Consider the following 22,182-nt stretch of genomic DNA (forward strand, 5'->3'; position numbering starts at 1 on the left):
CAGACAATGTTTGTAGTTATTAATATTTTCTAAAGTAATGTTTTTAAAACAAAATTTTTTGTCATGAAAATTGGGTCGTTACAGAAACAAAGTTGCCCTAAGTACTTGGATATGATAAAGTCATATGTTTGTCTCTACATCAAGTACTTAAATAATCAAAATTCAAATACATCTAATTTGTGGTTCCTTGATACATGATTTGGTAATCACATTTGGATGGCACTGTAGGACCTAAAGGAAATAAGGAAGCTATGCATCAAAAGCTAAATCCAATCGTGGAAATGGATGAATGTCACATGTCTTGGTGATTGAGTCTTTCAAGCTTGTGCTTAATAGTGGAGTTAGGATAAATCTAGTTATTTGCTATTACTCTTCGGAGTCTGGAAAGAAAAATTTTCATTTTATGTTTTGCATACTCATGAATATCTATTTCATAATGGAAAAGTGATATTCTAGTTTATAAAGATGGTTGTTTTATATTTAAAACACCATCTTACAATTGGTATTCATGAAATTATAGTTTTTGTTTCTAATAATAGTAAGGTTAACTTAATATTGATTCCTCTAATAGATTAGAGAAGAGCACACTTGTGGCAGAAGCATCATGGCCACATATAGTAAGATCGCACCACCAAGCTCTAATTGGACCAGACTTGGAATCATTCGACTTTGGGTTGGATGATGTATGTGAATCTTGTATGTTGGCAAGGTGACTTAATCAACATTCACATTGGTATGTTAATGAGGTGAAGGATTATTGGATATTGTACATACTAATGTGTGTGGACCCTTCATATCCACCACAAGGAAAAACAAACACTACTACGCCATATTTAATGATAGGTTCAGTAGATGTGATTATGTTTATATGATTGGGCATAAGTTTGATAATTTGAAAAACTGAAAGAGTATCATAAAAAAAAGTAGGGAATCAATTGGGCAGGAAGATAAAGGATCTTCAATCCAAAAGGAAAGGAGAACGCCTTTGTTACGCTCGCATTTCCTGCTAGACAATTAATAAGATGATACAATAGTTAGGGTCAAGAATTGTATCATATTCGATATAATAAAAGAAAATTTTGTGAAGACTACGTGTTCTATGTGTAAATATTTTTAATATACGTGCTTATAGCAATATAAAGTACGTCAAAAATGGAACGCTTGAATCAGACTTATAAAAAAGAAGTTATGCTCCGTTGAAGTTTCACGATTCAAACCAATACGACAACGCACGTCGTAAAAAGTAAATTTTTGTTAGATTAGTTTTTGGCCTTAGTGATCTAAACGAAAGTCATATTATACATTAAACCGTGAGCGTGATATAGAGAGCGTCTAAACCTGACTTCATCAGAGATCGTTACGATTTTTCTAAGATTCAGCGTAGCGGTATACGTCTCAGAAATCGAAATTTAGATCGGTCAATTTTTAGTCGAAACAATCTAAATGAGAGTTGAAGATCTCGTTGATAGGAGTTCAACGATATAAAGACAGTCGAAAACGGACGTCGGCTAACAAATTTATGCATATTACACGGACTTTATCAGTTAAGCCTATGTGAAATAAATAAAGTCAAAATTAGCTGACAGAGTCTAAATGAAAGTTGTAAATCTCGTCAATATCTATACCTGGATATAAAGTACGTCAAAAATGGAGTTCGTACAAAGAAGTTTATAGAATTTTGAAATTCTAAAATTCATCACGCGTGCATGCACAGCGCGCATACCTTCTAGAAGGGGGCGACATGGCTCCAGCCAAAATCAGACACATGTCAACTGCAGAGAGGGCCGACCAGGCCAGTTTGCGGCCCGCATCTGGTCTAGACGCGACACACATATGGATTTTGGCCTTATAAATAGTTGGTGTGAGTTCATTCTTCCTCACACCCTCCATACAATTCTCTCTCGATTTCTTTCGGTTTTAACCCCAAAATTTCCTTAAAGTTAGTATCCCGGTAAAGCCTTGCGATCCCTAAGTGTTAGAAAAGTAGTAGTCATTAAGTAGGAACTCTGCTAGTACAATTTCCAGACTTTTGTCTAGGGAATCTCTATAAGTTAAATTACACTCTATATTATGTTAGTGTAATTTATATTTAAAATTCATAGTTGTTGTTATGAATTTATAAATAAGATTTGCCAGTGGGTCCAACGTCATATTAGTGACTGGTATACTTACGGGGATGATGTCTATGCTGGATTTAGTGAGGTACTTAAAGTGACATTTCCAAACAGTATACGTTATACACCAAACGGACCCTACCTCCGATATGATCCTACCTGGTTGTCTCTTATCAGCTATAGATCAGTAGACATCGGGATTGTTGAGAAATTTAAACTATTAATTAGTCATAAGAGATAATAAAATAAAACTTAGAGATAATTGAACCTAGGTTATGTTAAAGGAAAAGCCAAGTGCTAAAGCAAAGCGATGTCTAACTTTCCAGTCATCCACTTTAACAAGAGAGTGTAACATCCCAAATTTCGAGTTAAAAAATTTCATTTTAATTAACTAAGTATAAAAACATTCATAAGAAAACTACGTAAAAATATATCGTTTCGTAAATCAACATGTCATGTCTGAAAACCCAAATCATAAAATAGCAACATGTCAGAGTACAATCCCAAAATATCTCAAGTGCGGAAAATCAATGTGTGTGTGTATGATGTGCTGATACCGCGCCAGCTCCTTCCCCTTCGCTGAAGAGGTACCTGAAACCAAAACTGCAAACAGTAAGCACGAAGCTTAGTGAGTTCACCCATCGTACCACATACCATACAATCACATAGCATACATACTGTCGGGCAGTTCTGGGGTGCCGACCTATCCATGTCAAGCCATTCTGGGGTGCTGACCAACCCGTGTCAAGCCATTCTGGGGTGCTGACCTACCCGTCGGTCCTAAAAATCGACCCTTGGGGACTATTCCACCCCCTACTGCTACTATCACATAAATCATAACATAAATATACTATCAGACATATCTAGGGTGTCCGAAATACCCATCGGTTCTAACAACCGAACTTGGGACTATTCCTTTCCTACTACCACTATCACATATAACATATCATACTAGCATATAAACAGATCATCACATACTGTCAGACATATCTGGGGTGCCTGACCTACCCTTCGGTCCTAACAATTGAACTCTAGTACTGTCACATATAACATATCATGTCAGCATATAAACAGATCATCACATACTGTCAGACATATCTGGGGTGCCTGACCTACCCTTCGGTCCTAACAACCGAACTCTACTACTGTCACATATAACATATCATGCCAACATATAACATATCAGGTAGTAGCAAACCTAGATGATATCAAAAAGACGATCATCTAACATACAACTCCTACAGATGGACCGACATTGTGATCGTAGACCCACCGCTACCGGAAGGTAACTCACCTTGAACGAGTAGCTGCTGATAATCTGTGTGGGAAATCTTTGTCTGCTGCTGCTCTAGAAATCCTCCGGCTATAATTCCCACAAAAATACTTAGTCAGAGTCTGATATTTATTCTTAGGGTAAGATGACCATTTTACCCCTGACCAAGTCCAAGTCAAAGTCAAAGTCAACTTCCAGTTGACCCGACTCGCCGAGTTGGGCCGCCAACTCGTCGAGTCCCTATCCTTTCATATGTCCTTCTTCACGCCTCTACTCGTCGAGTTTGGCAACGACTCGACAAGTTCTCCTTCTAAGACAACCCCGAATGAACCTTCATCTGACTCATCGAGTTGTATGTACAACTCGTCGAGTTCATCTCCATCCTATGAACAAGTCCTGCCCTCGACTCGCCGAGTTGTATGAAGAATTCGTCGAGTTCATCTTCAAGAGTTGGGAGATTGCCTTGGACTCGCCGAGTCTGCTCATGCACTCTCCGAGTCCTATGAACTCTAGGACTATGGCTTATCCAAATACGTTGGGTCACTCCCCCGGACCCTCTAAAACCTTTCCAACACTCCAATGAGTCTCTTTAACCCATAATAGAAAAGGGGAGTCTAACCTCGAACTCGCCGAGTCCCAAGAACGAATCGCCAAGTCGATATTGTCCAAGTCTATTTCTTCGATTTCTGGTGTACAACTCATGTCCAAATGATAGATCTAGGTTCCTAAACTCGATCTAGCACGTAAAGTTACGAACTTTACATGCATGCATGGGACTTTGAGCCTAAAAGGCTCTAAAAGAGACTCTTAAGTTGCATAGGGGCTTCCATGGGTGCAAAAGCAACTCTTTTCTGCCTTATAACTCCTTCATGGACCTAGATCCGAAGCCTCAACCCCAACCATGCTTGCAATCATGGTTGGTTACTAAGAATGGCTTATAAAAGCCCTAAATCTCCCCAAAAATGGATCTAGCAAATGAACAAGCAAGGTATCGACTTTATACCTTCTGGGAACTGTAAATGATGCACAAACTTGAACTCCCTTAGTCTTCTCTTGATTCCTTTAGGCTTTTCCTTCTTCTTTGAGTTCAAAATCACCAAAAAGCACCAAAATTGCCTTAGCTCTTTGCACAAACGGTTAGGGTTTGCAATGGGGGGGGGGGGGGGGGGTTTCTGGAAGCAATAGGGATGAAGGGTGGTTGGATGAGATGCTTAAATATGGTGCAAACCCTTAGATTAGGGTTTTGTCCAGTTAGAGTCTACTTGTCGAGTCTGGGAGCCGACTCGACGAGTCCGTCATTTAAATCCCATATCAAATCCGCTTCTACTTGACGAGTTGGGCCTTCAACTCGCCTTGTCCTAGGCCAAAAATGAAAAATACTTAAATAAAATACATACCAGGAACCAGGTGCTACAGAGAGTGCATAGTTACTTTCATCTTACACATAAATATAAAATATTTTAGATAATTACATGTAATATGTGCCTATTACTGTATTTATGCTAGATGAATGATTTATACATGTTTTACTTGATTTAAATTGTATATGTATTTTACACATATAAATATATTGGGTAGATACGGGTAGATGAAAGATAATATAGATGATCAGAGATGAAAGATGATATAGATGATGAGAGGCCTTGACATTTAAGATGATCCAGTCGTGTAGTGGAGTATAGATGATGACCACAAACTATTATAGACAGTCTAGTGGAACATTATCAAGCTCGTAACCTATAGGTGTTTTTGAACTAAGTGTTCGCCAGGTGTACTCCATCCCCCCCACCCATGGTTGCCTTATTGATATGTAGTGCTAAGAAATTCCCTAAGCATTATTGTCTATCCCGAAGATAATCCTTAGGATAGGTCCCCCGAATTAGATGCTTTAGGGACAGAGAGTGAGGATAACGAGAATGAGTAATCAGGTTGAATGATTTGATGAAAATAAATATATAAATGTGGGTTAAAAACCCTATGTGCTCACCAGACTCCCAAGCCTAACTCACTTAGTTTCTTGTATTACAGGTAGTGGAACGAGAGCACATGTGTGATGATTGATAAGAGATTTACTGAATATAGGCAAGTAGAATAATAAATGTTTGTAAGGCATGTATTATTTCCGTTTATGCTTATGTACTGTATTGACGATGGCATCCCAACGATTTTAATATAAATAAAATAAATTTCATTGGAAATGATTTAATGGTATCATTATCATGTTTTTGGGAACAAATTCCACAATATTATTCTTTAAAAATGATACTCTGATTTTTAATAAGCATAAATAAATCAATCTTTTCTGGCCATGAAATCGGGGATATCACAGTTGGTATCAGAGCATTAGTTTAAGCGAACTAGAAATTTGTCGGATTTCTAGACTTAAACTTAAAATTATAAGAGATGATTGTTAGATGAGTATCTGCTAGATTTAGGAAGTATGCCTGAATAGACACGAGGACTAGCTTATTTTAGGGAAGATGGCTAAAATGCTTGTATGTGCTAAATGATTTATGTTATAGCTATAATATGACTTATATGCTTTAGGATGCTATTATTTGACCGAATCTATGGTCTATTGCCGACCAGATCTGAAAATTTTATGTGTTCAGGTTTTTAAAAGTTTAATAACGATATTAGAGCCGACATATAATTTTTTAGAGTGTTAAGGAGATTTATACGTCTATCTTAAACAGAGCTTTCCATACCTTAATTATCATCACTATACACTGAATGTCTGCTTTGGTGTATAGAACATCATGGTAAGAACACGCAACGGTATAGGAAACGCTAATGGAAATCAGCACCCTGAGCCATGAGTGATTAAACATGCACCTGAAGAAGTGCCAAACCTATCACTATGGCAACACTTATGGATCTATTAGCCGAACAAAAAGAGGAAATGAGGTAGTTAAACCGTGAGATCAGTAGAGAGCCTACATCGCTTTTTTAGTAACCTGAGTTGAATATAGAACAGTCTGAGGAAGGAAATTATAGCAGGAGTGTTAGTTGAGCAGAACCTCAAGTGGTTAGAATAGATAACCCTGAGAGAGTATAATGAAGGAAATGATGGACATGAGTGTAAGTATAAAGACTTCATGGATGCCATGCCACCAAGTCTATTTGGAAGTCCAAAGCCAATAGAGATTATGGATTGGATCTCCGAGATGGAGATGGTATTTGAGAGCTGTAACTGTAGCAACAAGCAGAAAACCATTCTTGCAGTTAGATAGTTGAAGACCGAGGTTTTAAGTTGGTGGAAGTTGGTAGCACATACAATGTTGCAGGGAGAAGCCTTGAGGATGTCTTGGGAAGCATTGCTGGAGCAGTTGAAGATGCAATACTGCTCGGAGGTGGATCTCATAGACCTCAACAACGAGTTTCAGAACCTGAAGAAGGGGAATATGAGCATTGATGAGTATGTCACCGCATTCACTGCAAAAATGAAGCTGTTACCCTACTTGGTGCCTAATAAACTCTTTGAGATAGAGAAGTTTGCTGATGGATTGCCAATAGACTTTGGTCTAACGGTAAAGATGGCAACCACTTTGAAGGCATCCGTCAGAGTAGCCAAGAATGTGGAGACCCAACTTCGGGAGAAGGGTCTAGAGAGAACGGAGGTTGGAGAGAAAATTAATTTTGATGGATCTTCAATGTCCAACAAGAAGAGCAGATTTTTGAAATCTAGTTCCAAAAATTTTGGAGGTAGAAAAGAAGCAAAATGGTGCGAGAATTGCAAGAAGAAGCACTATGGGAAATGTGGAGAGGATTTGACCTGTTACAAGTGTGGGAGGATTGGTCGCTACGCCAATGAGTGTACATCCAACAAAAACGTGTGTTACGGATGTAATGAAGAAGGGTATATCGCAAAGGACTGCCCAAAGAAGAACGAAGTTTCAAAGACCAATGTGTTTCCTAGGCCAAAGGAGAGAGTTATCCAGATGACACGGGAAGTAGCAAGGGAGGAAGTAGATGTTGCTTCAGGTACCTTTCTTGTAAATGATTTACCTGCAAATATACTTTTTGATTATGGAGCTAATTAATCCTTTATATCATATAAATTTGGTATAAGACTAGCATTGCATGTAGAGAAACTAGATAGTGCTCTAGTAATAGAAGTTTCTAGTGGCAAATTCATACCTATTAGGGATTGCGTAAAGAACAACATCATAGACTTGAATGTAAATAAATTCCACGAGGAATCGTTGTCCCTTGAGTTAAACAAATTCGACATAGTATTAGGAATGGATTGACTTAGTTCGAATGATGCCGAGATAGTATGTAGGAAGAAGATGGTGAGAGTAAATCCTCCTGGAAGAGAACCATTTATGGTGTACGGGGACAAACATAGAGTAAATTCTGGAATCATCTCCCTAATGAAAGCCATAAAGTGTTTGTCCAAAGGATGTACATCATACCTGACATTCGTGATGCATAGAAGGAGAAGAAGGATACCCATGATGTGCGACTTTCCAGAAGTCTTTCCCGAAGATCTTCCTAGATTACCCCTTGATACACAAGTAGAGTTTAGGATAGACTTGTTACCAAGAACCGCACCTATAGTGAATGCACCTTACCAATTAGCGCCAACAGAGATGAAGGAGCTAATGATACAACTTCAGGAGTTGTTAGACAAGGGTTTCATTAGACCTAGTTCATCACCTTGGGAAGATCTAGTGTTATTCGTAAAGAAGAAGGACGGGAGAATGAGGATGTGCATAGGTTATAGAGAGTTGAACAAGGCAAAGGTGAAGAACAAGTACCCATTTCCAAGGATTAACAACCTGTTCGGCCAGCTGCAGGATGCGAGCTATTTTTTGAAGATCGATCTTAGGTCAAGAAATCATCAACTAAAGGTAAGAGAGCAGGATATAGAGAAGACTACTTTCAGAATGAGATATGAACAATATGAGTTTTTGGTTATGTCGTTTGGGCTAACCAACACTCCAGCAACATTTATGGTTTTGATGAATACACACTATAAACCTTTCCTCGACAAATCCATAATAGTGTTCATAGATGATATTCTCGTATACTTGAAGAGTCAGCATAATCATGGAAAACACTTGCACGAGGTGTTAGAAGTCCTAAAAAGGAGAAGTTGTATGCAAATTTCTCCAAGTGTGATTTTGGATTCGGGAAGTCCAATTCTTGGGTCACGTGGTTAACCAGGAAAGAATAATGGTTAAACCAGTAAAGATCGAAGCTATAATGAAGTGGGAACGAGCAAAAAGTCCCACAAAAATGAAAACCTTTCTAAAATTAGTTGGATATTACAGAAGTTTATCCAAGGCTTTTCTTCAATAGTTGCTCCATTAACAACTTTGACCCATAAAGGAGGTACATATACATGGAGTGAAAAGCACAAAGAAGCTTTCGAAGAATTAAAGAAGAAATTTTGTAAAGCACCGATTATTTATTTACCTAATAAAGTTGAAGACTTCATAATTTGTGGTGATGCATCTGGAGTTGGGTTAGGTTGTGTTCTGACCCAGAGAGAGAAAGTAATCGCCTATGCATCTCGACAACTGAAAGAAAACAAGAAGTACTACCCCACTCATGATCTGGAGTTAGAAAAAATCATCTTAGTGCTAAAGATATGGAGACATTATCTTTATGGCACTAAGTGTAAGATTTTCACCGATCATAAGAGTCTCCAATATCTCTATGGTAAAAAGGAATTGAATATGAGACAATGACGCTGGTATAGTTACTCAAGGATTATGACTGCGAGATCCTTTACAACCCTGGTAAAGCGAATGCCATCGCAGATGCTATGAGAAGAAAAATAAACCTAGAAAGGAAAATGCCAAGAGCGGTAAGGATTAAAATTGTCTCAAGAATTATAGAAAGTATTAAGAAAGCTCAGGAAGAATCCATAGAAGGAGATCACCGAAAAGAACAGCATTTGGGAAAAACATTGGAATACGGTACAAAAGGCCAAGGATTTCAGGTATACCAAAACATGATTTGGGTACCTAAGATGGGAGGAATGAGAGATATTTTGATGGAAGAATCTCACAAGACCATGTACTCGGTTCATCCAGGAAGCACCAAGATGTATATGTATTTAAACCTTATTACTGGTAGCCGACGGCACAACCTGCTCCTGCCCTGGATCAAATCGAATTGGGGAATAGGGGATGATTGATGAAGCTCGGTGTTTCTAAGTATGTGGTTGAGTGTAATGCCCGGATCTTGAGGTACTTTAATCGTAATTAAATTATCATTTTGAGGATTTCCACAACGTGGTGGAGACACCACCATGATGTGGTGATGCAAGAAGGGTTCACATGTTTTATTTAAGCCACCACGGCGTGGTAGTATTGACCACGGCGTGGTGGAGGGCTGACGTGAAAACCCTATTTTTTCAGGTTTTCTCCCTATTTAAAGGAATGAAGAGGCTAGGGTTTGATCATCCCTAGCCACCATTAGCCCCCTCAAGATCTAAAGAAAACCCTAATCACTTTCCTCCATTATTGAACTAGTTTGGTGTTCCTTGAAGCTAAAGAAGGAAGAAAGAGGAAGAAAGAAGCAAAGATCAACAAAGCAAGTCTCCATTCTTCACCTTAGCACTCTTCTGGACCTTTGTAAGTATCCGAGACTTGATTTTTATCATGCTAGGTTGCTATATCTTGAGTTTTGTCCCATAAACTTCTTGTTCTTTTTGGTTGGGGTGGTGAGATCTCTTAAAGTTGGCAACTTTATCACTCTCTGGGGAATTTTGTGTAGTTTGTGCTTTGGATCTGGACTTCGGTTGGGTTTTCAATCCATGCATGATATTTAGGTCATAAACCTTCATTTTGACCTATTATGGCTCAAATACATGCATTGGACATGCATGTCTATAAAGCACCAACTTTTAGGTTAGTGTTGGTGCTAGAATCACTTCTGGAAAGGATGGACTTCAGACTATATTGAATAAGTGCTTGTTGGTTAGGTTCTTGTATTGTTAAGCCTTTTGGAACTTAAGGATTTGGGTTTTGGACCTTTTGGGTGGTCCTAATGGATAAAGTTAGAAACTTTAGCCTTCTAGATTACATTTTGAATCAAATCCGAGCTTTGGAGCTCTTGGAATCGAAGGAAATAGCTTAATGCATTAAGTTGTTGGAACCTCGGCTACCACAACGTGATTGCTGGGAATTTCTTGACTATTTGGTCATATGCGGGCCACGACGTGGCTAAGGAAGAACTTGTCATGACAGTCGGTTAGAGGCAACATTGACTGTTGACTTTGACCATTGACCTTGAGGGTTGACGTTTTACTTGTGGACTTTTGTTCAACTATTAATGTCCTAATGAGTAGATTAAGGTCCGGCCTTGTGTGATTATCTAGGTGGCGTTTAGCACCTCTTGTGGGTTTTGAGGCATGTTGACTTTTGAGCTGCTTTGCGAGGTGAGTTTCTTCATTTTACTCATGGGTCAAAGGCACTAATTCCGACCCACTGATTTATGTTTATAGGATGAAAGTGTCTTCATGACAAATTCTTGTTATGCCTATTTATGCTGGTTATCTCTATGACTTTTGCTATTATGATTTTATGCCAGATGTAAGGTGTGAAAAAGACCCGATACCGGTTGAAAGAGATCGAAGGGGGTAAAATAGGCCCAATACTGATTGCAAGAGACCGAAGGGCGTGAAATAGACCCAGTATCAGTTGAAAGAGATCGAAGGGGGGTGAAATAGACCCAATACCAGTTGAAAGAGATTGAAGGGGGTGAAATAGAACCAGTTATGTTTAGAATGTTATGTATGTATGGTATGGGGTGTTTTGGGGAGCTCACTAAGCTTTGTGCTTATGGTTTTCAGTTTATGTTTCAGGTACTTCCAACTCGAAAGGGAAGGGCCCGACTTGATCGCACCCCATCTGCCAATGTTTTCCGCATTATGTGATTTTGGGATTTTATACTTTGGTGATATTTTCACTATGATACATTTTTGGTTGATTTGACATGATTACTGGATGTTTAAGAATTATTAAAAAAAATTATTTGAATTTTTGGGATGTTACAAGTTGATATCAGAGCCTTGGTTTGAGGGATTTAGGCATAATCTCAGGTGTGCCTGAACTCAAACTGAGGATTTGGTATATTTTTCATAAAAAGAACATTTTATTAATGGATTTCCAATAAAATAAAGGGGTATGATATGTTCAATCATCCGAGCTCAAGTAAGTCTTCCTGAAATACTCATACATGTTATATGTTTTGCATTATGATATAAGAACCGCATGCTAGATTAGGGCTAAGGGTTTGCTCAGGATTGCATGATAGAATGCTAGTAAAGATGCCTTTATATGCCTATCATATGAGCTTATATATTTGCATGCTAGTATGAGATCAGTTACCTAATAGGATGACCTAATTAGGTTATGTTCATACTCGAATTGCTTAATGCTTGAATGTTGCGGGCTTTATGCTATTAGGAATTCTCAGTAATATCAGCTAACTGTTGGACGAATGTGCTTGGTTACATAAAGTCGAGATTAAGTAATTTTAGAGGGTTAGGTTTAACTCTATTGCATAGATCTTGTCTAAGTCCAACTGTTGTAGTGTGAGACCTTTCACTCGAAGAATTATATAGTACCGATAGTATGTAATTGTAATCGTGTGGTAGTTAGATGGTATTAGGGGGAGTTCGTTACGCAGTTGATAGCATAGAGTAATAAGGAAAGGAACCCTAGGGAGTTCCTAGTATATGTCTTGGCGCATAGAGCGCTCTATAGTAGGAGAGGAATAATAGATAGAAAGGAAGTGACTTGGATGACTCGAGACAGTCCTTGGGGAGGGTATAGATAGGTGTGGAAGGTAGTATTGGGCCCGTATTATTGGAAGCACAAGATCTACACCCAAGACAAGGAAGGCCATGATTAACTCAGGAAACTTTTAAAGTGTGAACCTCTTCATGTGTATACTGATTGAATATGTGTTATGTTTCAGCATAGTGATGACATGCGGTGGGGAAGGAGGTTCAGGATATGGATATGGTTTGGGCTCGGGTATCTGTAGTGGTGTTGATTATGATGGCATGTGCAGAATAAGAAAAGATCTAGTGAATCATCATGTAAACTCAAGAACACAAGGAGTAAATAAATATGTGTAAGCTCATATTAGATCTAGAAATGATACACAAATGGGTTTGTACAAATTTCCCTCTATAGTCTAACACTCCAAAATGATCCCTTACATAATGGGAGTCACTCACTTCCTATTTATAGGAAATACTCAACCCATTTACACATACAAAGGGGTAAAACCTAAGACTCCACATCCAAGCATGCCTTTGTACCCTAACATTCTCCTCCTCAAAGTTAGGATTGGATATCCCGGCTTCAGTCTCCAACGAGCTAGCACGATCAAGACCAAACTCCCCCTCGAAGTAACATCGGTCTTCAAATTCGCAAATGAATATCCAACAAACCCGCTTCGAATACCCATCATTCTCCCCCTTTTATAATCAAAAAAGGTATTATAAAACCCATTAAGGGTGAGAAGTGCCCGAGGAATAAACTTCACAATACTCCCCCTTGATATCTACCAAAAATGAATCACCAAAAATCTTGCACAAAAAAACAATCACGAAAAAGCCTCAAAAAATTTCCAAATTCGTGAAAATTTTTGACTTTTTGGGTGAAAGTTGCAAGATTTTTCAAAATCAGGGTAAAAATTGTCAATAACATAATTCTATAGGGACCCATTGCGCCAAAAATAGCCAAATATGCGAAATTCTCCCCCATTTGCGAAACTGGGTAGAAAATGTTAATTCACGCAAACTATAGGGACCAGAAATGAACATTCTTCAATTTCTCAGAAAATTAGCCCAATTTCGAAGTTGGGTATTTGCTACCAACTTTTCGAAACTACAGGGGCTAAATGAGGAATTCTGCCATTCTTCACAAATTTTTACTCCAACGACGAAGTTGGACATTTTCTGCCACTTCGTTAAAAGTTGAGGGACCGATTTCGAACATTTGTGCTTTCTTCTTTTCACTTCGTTATTCTTCAATCATCGACTTCAAAATCGAAATCTCCTAAGTCGATCTCAATATTCCAGTCTTCGCTTTTCACAATCAGTCATCGACATGAATACATCAACTCCAAATATCGACTTCTCTTTTTAACAAATCAACTTTCGAAATCAACAATCAAATTGCTTCATCTTGTTCGTTATCAAGCCATTGTTAACCAACATCGATTTCTTGACTCCATCCGTTCATCAATCAACTCCAACCTACTCCAAACCTTCGAAATCACTAAACAACTCTTTGATTTCAGTTATCAGCCCAAGACGCAAATATCAAACTATCGACTCTTCCAAATCAGATTTTGACTTTTTCAAGTTTGATTTCTCTTTTGAATCGATTCCAAGAGAACAATCACAGATCGATCCTAACGTGAACAAGTATTATCATTCAAAACTCAATAGTCTACTTGAACTCAATACCATTGATAACAGCTTCAATTTTGACTTAGACTCAAATTAAGATTCAACGATAATCCAAGCAATACAAACTTTTAAAATCGAAACCGACATCAGTCAAATTAGTTCGACTCAAAAATTCCAATCAAACATGTGAGACTCAAATCAAACGATTGAGAAGAGACTAGAATCAATTTTGAATTTCAACTGTGAGATTTGAAGAACAAAGTAAAAAGTTGAGTATCAGGAAGACAATAACGATCTGTAAAAGAAATCATAAAGAGTAACATATCATACCAATTGGACTGAATTAATTCAATGAACAGTGATATTATCACAATTGGATTTTGAATTATTGGGCTGAAACAATGTTGAACATTAAATGAATTTAGAAAATGATTTTAAATTTTGATGTTTTGATCTTAAAAAAAAATGATTCAATCAACGGGGTTGAAACGGATTTGATCCAATGAGGCAAATCGATCAAAAATGAAAAACACAACGTGCGAATCGAAATTAAGAACATTTTGGAATCCATTTGAGAACTTGAGATACCTTTTTGACGAATCGATTTCCGTTTGCAACGAGCGAATCAAATTTAGAAGATCTTGGATCTTTAGTTGGAATGAGAAAATCTCCAATTTGAACATTGTACCATTCATTATGCGATATGTACAACTCGTTCTTCGTGTTCTTCATGTTCTTCATCAAACCAAGAACATCTTCAAAAGAACGACCTAGACATTTGGGTTTTGACTTCAAATTCAATGCAACCTTTGGAGATTGTTGCTTTGGAACCCAAATTTGTTTCACGGATTTCGGCTTCACAACATTTGACGATTTTTGTGAGTAAACCCGCTTGTTTTTGCAATTGATCTTCTTCTTCTTTTTCTTTCTCATCTTTTTGCATCTTGAAGACTTGACTTCATGAACAAACCAACTTTCCACAACTTGAACTTTGTGAGTTTGAATCAATTCTTTTGGAGTTTGATACTTGTGAATTTCTTGGATCATCGGCTTCTGATAAGGAATCATTCCTTCAAACGAATCAAAATAACACAAAATATCATCGATTTGAACTCCAATCGAGCAAAAAACTTTTTTCATCATGAGAATCAACTTGAATCTTCTTATCATGAACTTCAAGAACATCAAGAACATCACATTGAACTCCATTGTCTTGAACTTCAACAAACTTAAGAGCACGAAGATCATTTGGGTCTTCAATAAGAGAAACATATTTCTTATTGAACAAATATTTTTCTTCTCCATTCTTATCACAACTACGTGTTAATATGGACCTTGTAATTTCAGCTAACCATTTAATCTCACAAAGTGGTTGAAATATCAAGCTTCCATGATCATCCTTCGATCCTCCATAAGAAACCATAGTTCCCCATTTAATCAAATTGTTTAACACCAACCCATAATATTGATCTTTATTGACTTTGTATTTCATATCTTCAACGATCACAATCCAAGAATTGTACGGCAAATTCACCATGATCACAAAAAATTGAAGATTTCTAGAGAGAGAAAGTGATTTTGAATGGGTTTTCTAGCAAGAGAAAGTAAAAATCACTTGAATTCTAGTGAAGTAAATCGAATTATGAATAGAATCAAAGATGAATTTGATTTCTAGAATCCAAAAACTCTCTAGTTCTCCAAGTGTGAGTTTTGGTTGCGTGGGGTGCAGTTTCTGGGACACCTTGTCAACCAGAACGGTATTCTAGTCGATCCGGCCAAGGTTGAGGCGATGATGAGGTGGGAGGTTCCGAGGTCTCCATCTGAGACTCAGAGTTGCCTTGGATTGGCAGGTTACTATCAGAGATTCATTCAGGATTTCTCCAACATAGCGGTTCCTTTGACCCGATTGACAAAGAAGACCATCACTTTTTGCTGGGGGCCTGAGCAACAAGCAACATTTGAGACTCCGAGGCAGAGATTTTGTGAGGCGCTGATTATGACCCTGCCTGAGGGTGTAGAGGATTTGGTGGTATACTGTGACGTGTCGATCGTGGGTTTGGGTGTAGTTTTGATGCAGCGGGGTCATGTGATCGATTATGATTCGAGGAAGCTGAAGCCTCATGAGGAAAATTATCCTAGGAATGATTTGGAGATTATCTTTATGGGGTCCATTGCACTATCTAGATGGATCACAAGAGTCTGAGGTATCTGATGGATCAGTTGAATCTGAACATGCGGAAACGTATGTGGTTGGATGTAGTTAAGGATCGTGATTGTGAGATCCTTTATCAACCAGGGAAGGCCAACGTGGTGGCCAATGCTCTCAGCTGCAAGGCAGCTACTAGACCAATCATGGATGTATGTTTGAGGATGACTGTGATTACCCCACTCTTGGAGCAGATCTGAGAGGGTCAGGTTGAGGCTATAAAGGAAGAGCACCGAAAGAGTAAGCATATAGTGGTTCAAGTGGCTTCCTTTGATTGTGATTGAGAGGGATTATTGACCCTTCATCGGAGAGTGTGGGTTCCGTATTTGGTTGGAGAACGTCAGGTTCTGATGGAGGAGGTGCACAAGTCGAAGTTCTCTATTCATCCCAGAGCAACAAAAATGTATAGAGATCTCCGACCTGACTATTGGTGGCCATGCATGATGCGGGATATGGTCTGGTATGTCGAGATTGTTGGATTAGTGTCTAAGTCCATAACTATAATTGATATATATTTGACCCGACCCGGCATGGTCTATTTGGGTTGCATGGCATCGGAACATTTGGGTAGACCTTTTAACGAGAAGAAGATATTTGTGACATATTAATATATTATAAGTTCTAATATATTAATATGGAATCATATTATTTAATTAGTATTGATCAAGAATTAATTTAGTGATAAAAAAATAGAGTAATTAAATATATGAGGATTGATTGTGTAAATCATTGATTCTTATATATGTGGGCTTATGATCCATGATTCCTTATGTTGGCTTTAACCCATGTGGTGGCCTATGGATACTCCATGGAGGTTAAAACCCATGGAGCATAAGGAATGGATAAAGTCATGGGTTACATGGTGAAACCCTAATGTGCACACTATATAAAGACCCCATTGTTGGTGAAATCGGCACTAGTGTACAACATAGAGGGCAAGCCGATTTCATAGACTAATAAGACTCATATCTTCTCTAATGGTTATTCCAAATGTTCATGGTGTTGTGTGAACCATTTGAGGTGTCACATTTGGGGCACTAGGCTCTTGAGCTCCATAGAATCAAGCACCAACAAAGAGGTATGTAATTCTACTAGATTTTTATATTACTTGTACTTCATAATATGCTAGTTAGGATAAATACCTTGGAAATTGATATTTGCATGTATAATAGAGAAAACATAGATCCAAGGTATTTAGGGTTTCATGTACACCATAGGAGTGTTAGTATGCTCATAACCCAATAGAGATGTGCTTGACTTGTAGGAAAGTCAAGGTCGAGCATCAACGACCACACGACAAAACAGAGCCGTTGGGAATTCCCGTTTGGAAATGGGAAGATATTACGATGGATTTTATCACAAACTTAACTCGTACGGCGTGCAGAGTGGATTCGATATGGTTCATCGTGGATCGATTGACTAAGATCTCACACTTTATTTCGATCCATGAGAGTATTTCGGCTGAAAAGTTGGCCGAAATTTACATTAGAGATGTAGTAGCATGACATGGGGTGCCAATTTTTGTGGTTTTCGATATAGATGTTCAGTTTACATCCAGATTTTGGAAGATATCCCACGAGGAGTTGGGTACTCGTCTGCATTTCAGTATGGCTTTTCACCCGCAGACTGATGGTCAGAGTGAGCGGACTATCCAGACATTGGAGGACATGTTGCGGGAATGTGTAATCGATTTTGGCGGGAGTTGGGATACATTTCTTCCTTTGGCGGAATTTTCATACAACAACAGTTATCATGTTATCATTGATCGACCTCCTTTTGAGATGCTTTACGGGAGGAACTGCAAGACCCCAATATGTGTGGGCGAGGTCGGTCAACGGGTTATGGGTAGTACAGAGGTGCTACTCCGGATGATGAAACTGATCCAATAGGTTCACGACAGACTTCAGATTGCATAGACCAGACATAAGAGTTACACAGATAGATGCCGATCAGACCTAAAGTTCTAAGTTAGGGACATGGTAATCCTGAAGGTGTCACCTTGGAAAGGTGTCATTCGATTCAGGAAGCGGGGAAAGCTGGGCCCCAGGTATATTAGTACTTTCAAGGTTTTGGCCCATGTGGGCAGGGTTGCGTATCATTTGGATCTTCCCGAGGAGATCAGTCAGATTCATAACACTTTTCATGTCTCTTAGTTAAAGAAATGTTTTATTGATGATTCCGCAGTGGTTCTATTGGAGGACATTCAGGTGGATGAACAATTGAATTATATAGAGAGACCAGTGACGATCCTTGACAAGAGGACGAAGACTCTGTTAAACAAGGTTGTGATCTCGTGAAGGTGCAGTGGAAGCATTGTAAGGGTTCATAATGGACGTAGGAGCCGCATGAAGAGATGAGATAGCATTACCCTGAGTTGTTTGAGGTGGCGGAAATAAAGGATGAAGTCTAATTCAAGTAGGGGAGAGTTGTAATGGTCGGATCTTGAGGTAGTTTATTCGTAATAAAATTATCATTTTGAGGATTGCCACGATGTGGTGGAGAGAGACACCACCACAATGTGGCGAGGCAAGAATGGTTCGAGTGTTTTATTTAAGCCAGCACGGCGTGGTAGTATTGACCACAGTGTGGTGGACGGCTGACATGAAAACCCTATTATTCCAGGTTTGCTCCATATTTAAGGGAATGGGGAGGATAGGGTTTGCTCATCCTCAGTCTCCATTAGCCCCCTCAAGCCCTAAAGAAACCCTAATCACTTTCCTCCATTATTTAGCTACTTTTGGTATTCCTTGAAGGTAAAGAAGGAAGCAAAGATCAAGCAAGCAAGTCTTTATTCTTCAGCTTGGCACTCTTCTGGACCTTTATAAGTGTCCAAGACTTGATTTTTATCATGATAGGTTGCTAGATATTGAGTTTTGTCCCATAAACTTCTTGTTCTTGTTGGTTGGGGTGGTGAGATCTCTTAAAGTTGGTAACTTTATCACTCTCTAGGGCATTTTGTGTAGTTTGTGCTTTGGATCTGGAGTTTGGTTGGGTTTTCAATCCATGCATGAGATTTAGGTCATAAACCCTCATTTTGACCTATTATGGCTCCAATACATGCATTGGACATGCATGTCTATGAAGAACCAACTTTTAGGTTAGTTTTGGTGCTAGAATCACTTCTAGAAAGGATAGACTTCATACTATATTGAATAGTGCTTGTTGGTTAGGTTCTTGCATTGTTAAACCTTTTGGAACATAGGGATTTGGGTTCTGGACCTTTTGGGGTGGTCCTAATGGATAAATTTAGAAACATTAGCCTTCTAGATCACATTTTGAATAAGATCCGAGGTTTGGAACTCTTGGAATCTAAGAGAACTGCTTAATTCATTAAGATGTTGGAACCTCGGTTACCACGGCATGGTGGCTGAGAATTTCCTGACTATTTGGTCATATGCAGGCCACGACGTGGCCAAGGAAGACCTCGTCATGATGGTCGGCTGGAGTTAACATTGACTGTTAACTTTGAACATTGACCTTGAGGGTTGACTTGTTACTTGTGGATTTTTGTTCAAATATTAATGTCCTAATGAGTAGATTATGGTCCGACCTTGTGTGATTATCTAGGTGGCGTTTAGCACTTGTTGTCGGATTTTGAGGGCATGTTGACTTTTTAGCTGATTTGCGAGGTGAGTTTCTTTACTGTACTCATGGGTCGAAGGCACCAATGCCAACCCACTAGTTTATGTTTATAGGATGAAAGTGTCTTTGTCATAAGTTCCTGTTATGCCTATTTTTGCTTGTTGTCTCTGTGACTCTTGCTATTATGATTGTATGCTATCTGTAGGAGTGAAATGGACGTGATGTCGGTTGAAAGAGATCGAAGGGGGGTGAAATAGATCTAGTAACGGTTAAAAGAGACCAAAGGGGGTTGAAATAGACCCAATATTGGTTGAAAGAGACTGAAGGGGGGGAGGTGAAATAGACCCAGTACTAGTTGAAAGAGACCGAAGGGGGTGAAATAGACCCAATTATGTTTTGACTGTTATATATGTATGGTATGGGGTATTTTGGGGAGCTCACTAAGCTTTGTGCTTACGGTTTCAGTTTATGTTTCAGCTCTTCCAGCTCAAAAGGGAAGAGCCCGACTTGATCGCACCGCATCCGCCCATGTGTTTCCGCATTATGTGATTTTGGGATTTTATACTCTGATGATATTTTCGCTATGATATATTTTTGGTTGATTTGACATGATTATTGTATGTTTGAGAATGATTTAAAAACAAAATTTATATAAATTCTTGGGATGTTACACTGAGTGTGTCACCTACGCAAGAGTTAAAGCGCAACATCAGAAACCGTATGGGAGGTTAGAGCCTTTGCATGTACCCATGGGTAAATGGGAAGACATCACCATGGATTTTGTGACTAAACTACCTATGACGAAGAATGGTCACAACTTAATTTGGGTAATTGTGGATCGGTTCACAAAAAGTGCACACTTCATAGCGACCAATGAGAGGTGGTCTATGGATAAGCTTGCAGATGTCTTCGTGAAAGAGATAATAAGGATTCATAGTGTTCCCCTAACGATTGTGTTAGATCACAATAGTCGTTTCACTTCATGGTTTTGGAAGAGCCTATAAGAAGAAATGTGTATGAAGTTATGTTTGAGTACAACCTACCATCCACAGACTGATGGTCAGAGTGAAAGGACAATTCAAACACTGGAAAGATATGTTGAGAGCATGTACCCTAGAATTCCAAAGGTAACTGGGACGAGCATATACCCCTAGTAGAGTTTTCCTACAACAGTAGTTACCATTCAAGCATTAAGATGGCACCTTATAAAGCCTTGTACGGACAAAAATGTTGTACGCCATCTTGTTGGCTTGAAGCTGGAGAAAAGCAATTTATGGGACCGGATATAGTCCATCAGACTGCTGAAAATCTAAAAGTAATTAGAGAAGCGATGATAGCAGATCAAGATCGTCAAAAGCGCTATGCTGACAAGAAGCGGCGACCAATGACCTTCGAAGTTGGAGATTTGGTGTTGCTTAATGTCGCCATGGAAGGAATTATCAGATTTGGAAAGAGAGGGATACTGATTCCAAGATTTATTGGACCATTTAAGGTTCTTCAGAGAGATGGGAACCAAGCGTACAAGTTGGAATTGCTAGAAGAGCTGGATGACATTTAGACACTTTCCACGTGTGTTATTTGAGGAGGTTCTCGGGACAAGTCCCCGATATAATTCCACTTTCAGAGATAAGGATTGATGAAGACAAGAAGTTAATCGAAGAACCTGAAACCATTTTTGAACGAAAGACGAAGAAGTTACAACGTAAGATGGTCGAATTAATGCTAGTGTGTTGGAAACATTCGAATGGGTCGAACCTCACCTGGGAAAAAAGAAAGCGAGATAAATAATCGCTTTCTACATCTTTTTATTGATGCATGATTCTGAGGACGAAATCATCCTAAGCGGGAGAGAATTGTAACGCCCGCGTTTCCCGCTAGACAATTAATAAGATGATATAATAGTTAGGGTCAACAATTATAACCTATTCGATATAATAAAAGAAGATTTTGTGAAGACTACATGTTCTATGTGTAAATATTTGTAGCATACGTGCTTATAACAATATAATAAAATAAGAATAAAATACACATCTAAAAAGAATAATAATTAGGACAAATATCCTTGATGAAAGTTAAAGTACTCGTAACAAGGATTATGGAGTTATAAGGGATGATTGAATCAGACTTATAACGAAGAAGTTATGATCCGTTGAAGTTTTGCAATTAAAACCAATACGAAAACGCGCATTGTAAAAAGTATTTTTTTTGTTAGATTACTTTTTACCTTAGTGATCTAAATGAAAGTCGTAATAGTCGTTAAACCGAGAGCATGCATATAGAGAACATCTAAATCTGACTTCATCAAAGAAAGTTATGGTTTTTCTAAGATTCAGCGTAGCTGTATACAACTCTGAAATCGAATTTTAGATCGATCGATTTTTAGCCAAAATAATCTAAACGAGAGTTGAATATCTCGTTGACAGGAGTTCACCGATATAAAGATAGTTGAAAACGGACGTTGGATGATAAATTTATGTATTTTACACAGACTTTAACAGTCTAAGCTTGTGTGAAATAAATAAAGTCAAAATTAACCGATAGAGTCTAAATGAAAGTTGTGGATCTCGTTTATAGATATGTGTGGATATATAGTAAGTAAAAAAACGGAGTCCATATGAAG

At 38.5% G+C, this 22,182-nt stretch overlaps 1 protein-coding gene across 1 annotated transcript; it reads left to right on the plus strand.

The window, feature by feature from the left end:
• Positions 1 to 6,485: 6,485 nt before the first annotated feature.
• Positions 6,486 to 7,430, plus strand: LOC111895563 (uncharacterized). The gene is made up of 2 exons (XM_023891650.1): positions 6,486 to 6,563; positions 6,675 to 7,430. Exons 1-2 carry the CDS (start codon positions 6,486 to 6,488, stop codon positions 7,428 to 7,430), a joined length of 834 nt encoding a protein of 277 aa, XP_023747418.1.
• The last annotated feature ends 14,752 nt before the right edge of the window (positions 7,431 to 22,182 follow it).

This window comes from Lactuca sativa, chromosome 9 (genome assembly GCF_002870075.4).
Source record: "Lactuca sativa cultivar Salinas chromosome 9, Lsat_Salinas_v11, whole genome shotgun sequence".
In the NCBI taxonomy this organism is placed as follows: domain Eukaryota; kingdom Viridiplantae; phylum Streptophyta; class Magnoliopsida; order Asterales; family Asteraceae; genus Lactuca; species Lactuca sativa.